Genomic DNA, 9,763 nt, shown 5'->3' with positions numbered 1-9,763 from the left:
CCCCCCCCCCCCCAGACTCAGGAGGCACCAATCACTCCTGCTTAGATCAACATGGCTACAACCAACACCCTGGCAGGGCAAAAGGCTTTTAATACTGGGGTTTCCTAAAGTGACACTATAGTGATATTAACAATGATAACAATGATAAAAATGATAATGATCATTATAACAACAACACCAATAATAATAGCAATAAGAATGATGATAAGCAGGGATCCTGGTTTTTTCCAATCAACAAAAATCCCCAATTTTTGGTTTAAAAAAAGTAACCCCAAATCCACATTTTCCAGTGATTAAACTGAAATGCCACTAATATATATATCTATAGCAGTGTTTCATTTTAATCCTGGGCAACTGGTACCACCTTAGTCGGGGGGGCATGTGCCCCCCCAGCCACCAGTCAGCAACTGTGGGGAGTGGGGTCCCCCACAGCCAATCTTGGCAGTGCTACTCCCGCAAGTGGCCATGGTGCTCCATCCAGGTGCTCCCATACCCTGGCCAGTACTCATGGGGAGGGGAGAACCAGCGCTCCTGCTTACCCACCCTGCCCATCACCTAAGTGGGGAGCTTGCCCTGTCAGGGAGTGTACCAGCACTCTCAGGGCCACTGATTTTAATCATGGAAAAATGTGGATTTGGCGTTACTCTTTTTAAACTGAACATTGGGGATTTTTTTTAAATCGGAGAAAACCAGGATCCCTGATGATAAGCAATGTTGAGGATGATGGTCAGCATTCTGACCTGTCGCAGTCCTTTTGAGTTCTTTGCAACAGACTAGTGCTCTATTACTTGTTATTATTTTCCTCTCGTCACAAAATGAGTGGGTTTAGCTTGTGACTCCTCCCCTCTGCACCCCTAACAGGATCTCGCAGTCGCCGCCCCGCCTGGCTGAGCAGCCCTGGGCTATAAGGGCACGTGGAAGCACCCCCCGACTCCGCCTGCGGCGCTTGTGGCAGTGCACAGACGTGCAGGGGGCGTGGCGTAAGTGACGCGCCAGCATTGTGACGCGCCGCGGGGCGTTCCGGAGCGGGCCGTTTGGGGCGGCGGGATGCTGCGCACCGCCGGGCTCGCGCGGGAGGTGCTGGATCGCGCCCGGAGGCGGCGCGTGAACTGGCCGCAGCCCCGGGTCGGTGCCTGGGGAGCCGGGGGAGGGCTAGGGTTGGGACCAGGGCTGCGGCTGGGGGGGGGATCCGCGGCTCCCGCCTTCCTGAGTCTTCTCCGGGCACTTTAAGGGGGCAGCAGCCAGCTCCAGTGAAACGCTCTCTGCAGTAGTACTGGCCAAGGGGGAGAGGCAGGCTGGCTCCTCAGAGCAGTGCTTCTCAGTCCTTGGAGATCCTCTCTCTGGCAGTGCTTACAGGGAAACCCGAGGGCAGGTCTACTTTTTTTTTTTTCCTGATTGAAAGACAATGCTCCAACACCTCCAGGTTGTAAAGCCCTTTTGCACCCCTCGCAGGGCTCACATTGTGTAACCCGGTCTCAAGGGGGGAATTGCTACCTTTGTGCTGGGCCTGCAGGTGTGATCCGCTCCTGCCTTCTTGCAAGGGCCAGGATCATCTCCCCTGGGGCTGACTTTCCTTCCAGCAGGTGGAGTCTACAGGGCAGGTCCTTTAGGTCTGTGACAGAAGTTCTGGAAACCGGTTTGACCCAAATCTGTTAAGTCTGATACGGCATTCAACCAGGTTTATCTTAAGCCAGTTTCGGCTATTTTGAAACTGGTTTATGTGCACTGACCTTCTGTTCTGTTACAGATTTAAACTAATTTCTGATCACTTAAACTGGTTTATGTGTAACTTCTGTCCCTAGCCTTAAGGCCTAATGTGTGCATTATAATTAGCTAGACTACATGAGGATGCTTCAGCAGTCGCACTTTGTGCCCTGGTACCTTCCTGTATTGCATGCAGTCAAAGCCAGTGTAAAATCTTGCCAGTTGCTTCGAACTCGCTTGTTTTCAGAGATGGTGAAATTGCATAACTACTCTGCAGCGTTATGATGGCTTTGTGGATGCGACCTGGTAGTAAAGGTTCATAAGTGCTTCAGAGGTTCACAAATGCTTCTGATATAGGGTAGGATCATATAGTCCACAGCTACCTATTTCCTCACGGATCAAGCCTCCTAAGCTAGGCGATGTTCTGTTGTTTTATTCTGCCAGCCTGGCTGCAGTTGTGCGCACCTGGTTCATACGGATGAAGGTAACTTCAAAGCAAGGCCCAAGACCCACGGTAGGCCTCTGTTATAAAATGCTTAGTCACATATCGCTTCCCCAAAAATTGTTTAATTTCAGGAAGAAGATTCAGAAAGTCTCAGTGCAGCATTTGCTTCAGTTTCCGAGTTCATGAATCGGACCACAAAGGAATGCGAGGTAAGTCTTTATATTGGGAGAGGTTGCCAAGTTTATGCTTGTGGTTGGGTCACTTGTAAAGGAACTAGACATGAATTGGGGATTCGGAGCAACCTCTCAGGTTTTAGTAATGACTAATGAGGGCTTGAATGATGGCTTATACTACCCAGTCTAGACTGAGAACTCTAAAGACATCTCCCACCCTCAGGTCACTGGGCAGCCCTTTTACCTCCCAGTCACCTGGATCTGTTCTGAGTTGGGTTGCATGGCATGCTAGGAGACACTGTCACCGTCTGCAGTAGCATTCTCCTGGTTAGTAGCCCCAGTGAAATCATATGAAATCACAGCCACAGGAGAGTGGCTATTTTCACTCTCTCCCTTTGTAAGAGAAGCTTGATCATAGAGGATTGCCAAAATGGGCAGGAAGAGAAGCTTAAAATGGGGAGGCTAGAGTGATTAACACCATTGTTATAGTTCTTGTCATGTGCCATACAAAACTACTCCCCTTGGTGTATAGATGCTTTGAACAAGGTTAACTCATATTTTCCATGTGTGCCATGACACTACAGCCAAAATATTCCATGTGTTTAAAGAGCAAGAGGAGAAAGGAGTGTAGTTTTATTGCCTCCAGCAAGATAGAGAACTTTTTCTTGTTTGTGTATGCTCATGAAAGAGCCACGTACAATCCAACCCCGTGCACCCCAGATGCAAGCAAATTTTTGCTGATGCCTGGAGGAACTTCACCTACGTAAAGATCAGACTCCTATGAACAAACTTTTTGTGGACTGTTTATTTATGATCAGCAGAACCTAAGGAGTGACAAATAAAATGCCTGTTTTCACAGTCCTGCGGTTACTTGCAGAGTTCTAAAAAGCCACATTCTTTCATCTTTGAACATATTTGACCCTGAAATTGTAATTTAACAGCGACTTGAGGAACCTAGTGATCAAGTCTCATTAGCCTTCTAGAAACATCTTGGAAACTGTACATTGATTTCCTCCAATTCTGCCTTTTGGAACACACTGCTGTGGCATATCTTTTGAATTAAAATCTGTAAGCAAACCTCATCATAATTTATATCATCTTTGTCCTTTGATGTTGGCTATCATCTTGCAGCAAGCAGCTTGTTATCTAGAAAATTAATAAGCGTGAGTGTAAAATTAGAGAGAACTAAAAAGAAGGGGAAGGGTTCAAGTTAAATACATCAATAATTAGCTCTTGTATAGCACCTAGTTTCAACGTACTGTGTTAAACACACAGTAGTGAAGCCTCCAACTACCCCAGCAGGACACAGACAGCTTCACTTCCATGTTACAAAAGAGAGGATAAAACCACAGCAAGGTATAGGGTCTCACCCAGTACCACAGCAGGAGCCATTAGCAGAGTTGGGGTGAGAATTGAAGAGTGATAGCCTTCCAACCATACTAGTCTCCTAGACCAAGGGGTTAACTCCTGCAGCTCAAAGGAGTGGATGAGTAGCATGGCAGTGCCCACAGGGTTGGAAAGTCGGTGGTAGCAGCTGCTGCTCCTCCATCACCAAATTTCTGGCCCTGCAGGCCTGCTTTAGATCTGGCCCAGGGGGATGAAAACTTGGGGCACGTACACTCGTGCAGGGAGCCCGTTTTGACACAGTGGATTAGCACATCGGAACAGATTTGATTAATCAAGTCTGCTGGGGTACATAAATTGATGCATTCTGGCAGCCTCGTGTCATGTGTATCAGCAGCGCAGCACACCTCTTCACTGAGAAAATGGCGGTGCAAAGTGCTTTAGTTCAAAGTGCATCGCCGCCATTTTCTCAGTGCAGAGGCATGCTGTGTTGCTTACACATGTGACATGCAGGTGCTTTTCATTAGCATGGCTTGCTAATTAAAAGCATCTGGACACATGTAAAAAAAGCTGTTGGTTGTGGGATGAGCAGGAGCAGCATTAATTGCTGCAGTTCTCAAAGTTCAACTGGCAAAATTCTGGCCCCACAGGCTGAAATACAGACACGGGTCCATGGGCTGTATCTGGGCCTATATCCTTTGATACCTCTGTCCTAGACCATACAGTTTTACAGCCTTTCCAAGATGCATGAAGGGAGAGGGGATATCTTCTTACCCATAATTTCTAGGATTAATTTGTGACAAGTGTCTAAGCATCATTAAAAATTAATGGGGCTTGAGTTCCTGAATGTCTAACTCTTCAGACTGAAACTTTTGATGCTTAAGTCATACAGGGACAGATATGTAAAGGTATTTAGGCACCAGAGAGTCCGGTATCTGAATACCTTCTAAAATACAAGCCCTAGATGCCTGAAAAACCCAAACAAAATGTTTTTATTCCCCCCATCTTTGACCCCAGACCTCATAGCAGAAAAATCTTGCTGGATTCTTATGATGCAATGCTAATATGCAAAGGGTCCATTACATCTGAATAGCTGAACTTCAACTGCAATATAATTTTGGGCATGTGTACAATATACATAACAATATTAGAGCAATTTATTTAAAAACTGTCAAAAAAACGTGAACTGCTCTTAGTAGTTACATCAAAGCATAAAGTGGGAAAGTGGAATTGCAAACAAGAAGAGGATAGTTGGCCATATTTCTGGTCTGTTTGACTTGGCATAGTTAGCAAAGGAAATGCACTAGACAAACTAAACCGCTTGGAACTTCCTACTTGCTAACTACAGGGGCATGTGAGCAAAAGTTGTGTGTGCTGCATAGGGACAGCAGATGGCAGCAGATTCCTTCCCAAGCAATTCACTTAGCAATAGGAAGACCAATTCACTTGGCATGAGATGGACAAAGGGATTCTGGTGGGATTTAGGCACCTAAGTCCAAAATTACAATTCTCAAAACCCCTGGTCTGCTGACCCTAATTCTGGATGTGCCTCAAGTCCACAGGAAATAGTTTTTAGCATTAAAGTTCCATGCATATCTGAGGGTCTATTTTGAACATACCCTAAAGTACCAATAGATGACCAGGTTATAGGGGTGTAGGTTGTAGCTGTGTTGGTCTAAAGACATAGGCAGACAAGGTTCTTTGGGTGAATCTGATATCTTTTATTAGACCAACTTAAATAAAGCTTGCTTCAATTTTTTTTTCAAACTATTTAAGTTAGTCTAATAAAAGATATCAGATTCACCCAAAGAACCTTGTCTGCCAATAGATCACCATTCATTTTGCATCTGCTGCTACCATGTTCTAATGCAGTACCTCAATGGTTAAGCTACTCACCCAAGATGTGGGTGATGAAGGCTAAATTCCCTTCTCTGCCTGAGGATTTATATGCATATCTCTGACTTCCCAGGCAAGCACCCCAACCACCAGGATATTGTGAACCTGTGCTTCAGGTGTTGCACTTGGAGAGAAGAATTTGAATTGGACCCAGGGAGCAGGAAACAGGACTCTGCTTGACCCTCTTAAAAGGGTCAAGCAGTCTACCTTTTGGAGGGTACTGGAAGCAGTGAATCCCAGTTGGAGCATGGTGTCTCCCTGAATGCTGGAGAGGAGAAGGATTTAAAGACTCATCCCATTCTCAAAATTTCTATCTCAGCTAGCGCAAACAACCTCTTACTCAGTATGCAGTTTCATGCCTGTTCTGAAGCATCTCACTCAGGGCTGAGGGTTCTCTTCCAGGGTGTTGGAGGAGCAGGAACCCAAGTCCTCTTTTTTAATTGGTTTAGGCCTTGGTCCTTTAAGGGTATTTCCAGTCTCCAGTCAGAACAGGGTACTGATTTAATGCAAAAGGTCAATAATCATGCACTTCCACTTCTAGTTTTGACTGTGAATTAAGAGCAGCCTTGGGTGTGATTGTGATATTGGACTATGTAATCCTCTGTGCTTATTGTTCTCCAGAAATACTATAGCTCTGTGCCAGCGTGTAGATGTAAAGAGAATGAAATTAAACATGTCTGCAGATACCACAGCAGACAAGCATCAGAAAACCTGTTAAAGGCAATGGAAAAAGAAGTGAGTATACTGGTGCTACCAATAATTTATTGTGATTGTTTCATTTAATTCTTTTCCTCATCCAAGCCATGGGTGTAGTCTGCCTGGTGTTCCTACTGATTCCTACACACCACTCTGCCTTCGGACTGTTAGTCACATTATCGCTAACCATTTTTTGGGGAGAGGGGGTTCCCTACTCTTGCAACATTCTCCCCAATAATGTATTGGGTTGTAGATTGTGGAACCACAAGCATTTCATGATTGGGCCAGCAAGAGTGGCTTCATTGCCATCTTACTACAGCAGACTGTAAAACTGTACTAAGATAACATGAGGGGTGGGGGGAGAAAGAAATAAAATATATATAAAAGAAATATACAAATGCATCTAATTATGGACTGAAGTGGCTCGAGTGTCTCTCAAACCTACTTTTATTGTGTTAGTTTCTATGGACACTGTCCATAGAAAAAGAAGAAAGAAAGAATGTGCTCTCTCCCACTTCTTTGTTGGGAAGACTCAAGATATTTGCTATTGAAGATGAGCTGCCTGATCCTTTTTAGATCACAAGATACTTTGCCAAAATATTTCCAAGATAATTCTTTAAAATCCAAATAACCCCCAACTTTCCATAGATTCTTTGTATCCTACTATAGCTAAGGACATTTAGAAAAAGTTTGTTCTAGATACAAACCAAACTCTTAACAAGAGACCCATCAGAATGGGGTTTAACAGTATCCAGAACTGGCAGTATATGGAATTTGACTAATAAACAACATTTTTGTCTCCAGAAAAATAAAACTTCTCCAGTATCCAGTCCAGCTACAACCCCTCAACATGTAAGTAATATGGAGTTACTTAATCAACAAATTAAATTTCCTTTTCATTCTGTATCAAATATCCAATATCCTATTTATAGACTCGCATGATATTTTTAGTGGTGGCACAAAAAATTGTGTCCTAATTTGTGAAAATGCATTTGTGCAAAATCTACCACCATTGTGAATAGACAAGTACTAGAATGGATGTGCATGTGTACATACACACACATACAAGAAGTCAGATTATCAATTGTTAGCATGGGGTTATATAGAAGTGGATTTTTTTTGTATGGTATGGATGCAAAATGTAAGGAACTGCAAATGGAAAATTAAATAATATTCTGGCTTCTCTGACATGCACCATCATTAATGACCCCCTTCCATCCACAGCACCAGTGTGTCCTTGATATGTTATTAATGCTGGAGACGAGCCAGGCTATGGGGAATGAGCCAGTTATGCTAGCAGAGCCTGACAGGGGGATCCTAGTATAGCCAAAGATCTGGCATAGAAAATTCCCCTACAGCAAGGTCAGGCAATAGTCCCCCCCAAAAATGTATTTTTGTAGAATGCTAGCTTTTGAACACGTTATCTGTTGTAGAGCAAGAAAGTTACTCTGGTTGGTTTTGAGCAGTACTCTCTGCTCCTGTCAGAGAGAGAGATGGTTTACATTTTCCAAAGGCTACTTTACCAAATCAATTTGCTATGGATTTTAGGCCACAGACATTGAAAAACATATTGCATCTTTATCAGAACCCCCAACAAGTTTCTTTTTTTTCCTACTAAATCTGTTACTTACATTTAAGTTGATGAGAAATGTCTGACAATCTATTTCCCCAGTTTCATAGATCACAACTAATCTGTATGCCAGTTATTTCTACATTACTGTTATATAAAAAAAGCAACACAAATAAAAGGCTTTGAATATGGTATTTACAATCACAGCTTCCTAATTTTTCAGATGGGCAGAAAATGTAACTACCAGTAATGTTCATCTTTGCCAGTACATTTTTTTAAACATTTAATGCGTTTTACCTGATATATGAACATAACAGCTCACAACTAAAAAAGGCCAGTTTCTGTAGGAAGTTCAAAACTACTAAACAGTATTGTTTTTCTTCTCCCCATAAGGGAAGAGAGGCTTCTAAAGATATCTACATTGAAGTATTCCCTGGCACCTATTCTGTCACAGCAACCTCGGAGGATATGGTGAAACAGACACATGTGGTAGACATCACTGCAGGACAAAGTATTGATTTAACTTTCAGTCTATGATTTGGTCTCTCGGCAATCATGGAATAAACCAATACTAGAATCCCCTAACAAATTAATGCAATAAAGTATGAATTCCTTCTTGGCACTTTAAAATGGTCTTCTATTCTCAGGGCACATGCTTTGTGAATTGTGTATTTGTTGAACAGAAAAGACTATTACAACCTATTGTATATATGGACACTATATGTATACATGTTTGTACACATGCCTTAATTCTAATTGTACAATTGTATTACACTGGGTTTTATATTGTTTTAAAATAAAAGATGCAAATAAAGGATAAAATTTAGTCTTTAGATGAAGATTAAAAAAAAAAAGAAAATAATTAGAATCTAAGCAGTAGGGCTGTGCGAAATGGTGGTGTTTCGATTCTGTTTCGGATTCAGCCGTTTTGAAGGACAGCAGTTCATTTCGGATCACTGTCTTGTTTCATTTCAGCTGAATCTCTTTTGGAGATTTGACTCTGCCAAATCTCCTCCCAATCTATTTCAAATGGGCTGCAAGGGAAGCTTTGCACAGCCCTACCCAGCTGGGCAGGGCTTGGGGAACCAGCAGGGATCAGGTCAGGGCCATGGGTGTCTTATCCTGGGGAGCGGGAGGGCCACTGCCCTCTGCACAGGTGAGGAGCACCCCATGTGGATCTTATCCATGTCATGCCAGGTTGCGGGGCAGGGAAGCAGCACAGAGTGGTGAACAAGCCTGCTGGTCCCTACCACTCAACTTGGCTCCACAGGGAGCAGAGATCTGCGCTGAGGTCTCCTCACTACTGCTCCCCACCCTGCGCTGCCCCAGCAGTGTGGGGCTGCATAGGGCAGGCAGCAGCAGTGAGGAGACCCTGGCACAGATCTCTGCTCTTCCTGGGGGGCATGGGCCCCCAGATCTGCACACCGGGTTTCAGGAGGCTGCCACTGCAAGCTGGGGCCAGCAGCAGCACCACAGTCTTCCCAGCGCTTGCACCAAGCAGCTGCCATTGGCCCCAGCCTGCAGCAGCAGCCTGCTGAAATCCCATGCTCAGACAAGCTCTTCCCCTGGGAGGAGCAGGGGAAAGCGATCAGAGAGCCAGGGAATCAAACCGGCAGCTAGATGCCAATTACAGACAGTAAAGAAATTCTTCCTTATATCCAGCCTGAAAGGAGTTTTGCAGGAGTTCATAACCATTCAACCTTGTAATCCCTTGGGGTGCTCTGGAGAACAAGTGTTCCCCCAGGTCCTGGTGAACACCCCTTATAAACTTATAGGTAGCCATCAGGTCGCCCCTGAGCTGCACTTTTCCAGGCTGAAGAGTCCTATGGCTCTCAGCCTTTTGTCATAAGATCTGTTTTCCTGACCTCTGATCATGCGTGTTGCTCTCCTCTGGGGTCTCTCAAGCTTCTCCACATCCTTTTTGAATTGTGGAGC

General features: G+C 44.3%; 2 protein-coding genes across 6 annotated transcripts in view; one reads left to right on the top strand and one right to left on the bottom strand.

Annotated features, from left to right (window-relative positions):
• The first annotated feature begins 1,025 nt into the window (after window positions 1-1,025).
• Window positions 1,026-8,654, top strand: AKIP1 (A-kinase interacting protein 1). 3 transcript variants are annotated; one of them, XM_019519603.1, is made up of 5 exons: window positions 1,026-1,125; window positions 2,281-2,358; window positions 6,184-6,297; window positions 7,063-7,110; window positions 8,222-8,654. In XM_019519603.1, the coding sequence occupies exons 1-5, from the start codon at window positions 1,048-1,050 to the stop codon at window positions 8,363-8,365; spliced, it is 462 nt and encodes a 153-aa protein (XP_019375148.1). In that variant the 5' UTR covers window positions 1,026-1,047; the 3' UTR covers window positions 8,366-8,654. The 3 variants fall into 3 exon arrangements, with proteins under 3 accessions (XP_019375148.1, XP_019375150.1, XP_019375149.1); XM_019519605.1 differs by lacking the exon at window positions 1,026-1,125 and adding an exon at window positions 1,507-1,583; XM_019519604.1 differs by lacking the exon at window positions 1,026-1,125 and adding an exon at window positions 1,827-2,188.
• CUNH11orf16 (chromosome unknown C11orf16 homolog) overlaps window positions 2,816-9,763 on the bottom strand; it is a 25,699-nt gene continuing 18,751 nt past the window's right edge. For 2 of the 3 annotated variants that reach the window (XR_002097767.1, XR_002097768.1), the window contains exon 10: window positions 2,817-3,468. The gene's annotated coding sequence lies outside the window, so the exon portion shown is untranslated. Of the gene's footprint in view, window positions 3,469-9,763 lie in introns of all 3 variants that reach the window. The other variant, XR_002097769.1, reaches the window with a different exon arrangement.

This window comes from Gavialis gangeticus, unplaced genomic scaffold, assembly GCF_001723915.1.
Source record: "Gavialis gangeticus isolate Ggan-Ray unplaced genomic scaffold, GavGan_comp1, whole genome shotgun sequence".
Classification (NCBI taxonomy): Eukaryota; Metazoa; Chordata; order Crocodylia; family Gavialidae; genus Gavialis; species Gavialis gangeticus.
Note: the sequence above shows the minus strand (reverse complement) of the source record. Positions and strands in the feature narration are given on the sequence as shown.

Bases quoted from the DNA above. Each gene is read 5' to 3' on its own strand.
- AKIP1 (XM_019519603.1), top strand. From the start codon at position 1,048: ATGCTGCGCACCGCCGGGCTCGCGCGGGAGGTGCTGGATCGCGCCCGG. The intron at 2,359-6,183 runs GTAAGTCTTTAT...ATTGTTCTCCAG, and splicing joins GGACCACAAAGGAATGCGAG to AAATACTATAGCTCTGTGCC. The intron at 7,111-8,221 runs GTAAGTAATATG...TCTCCCCATAAG, and splicing joins CAGCTACAACCCCTCAACAT to GGAAGAGAGGCTTCTAAAGA.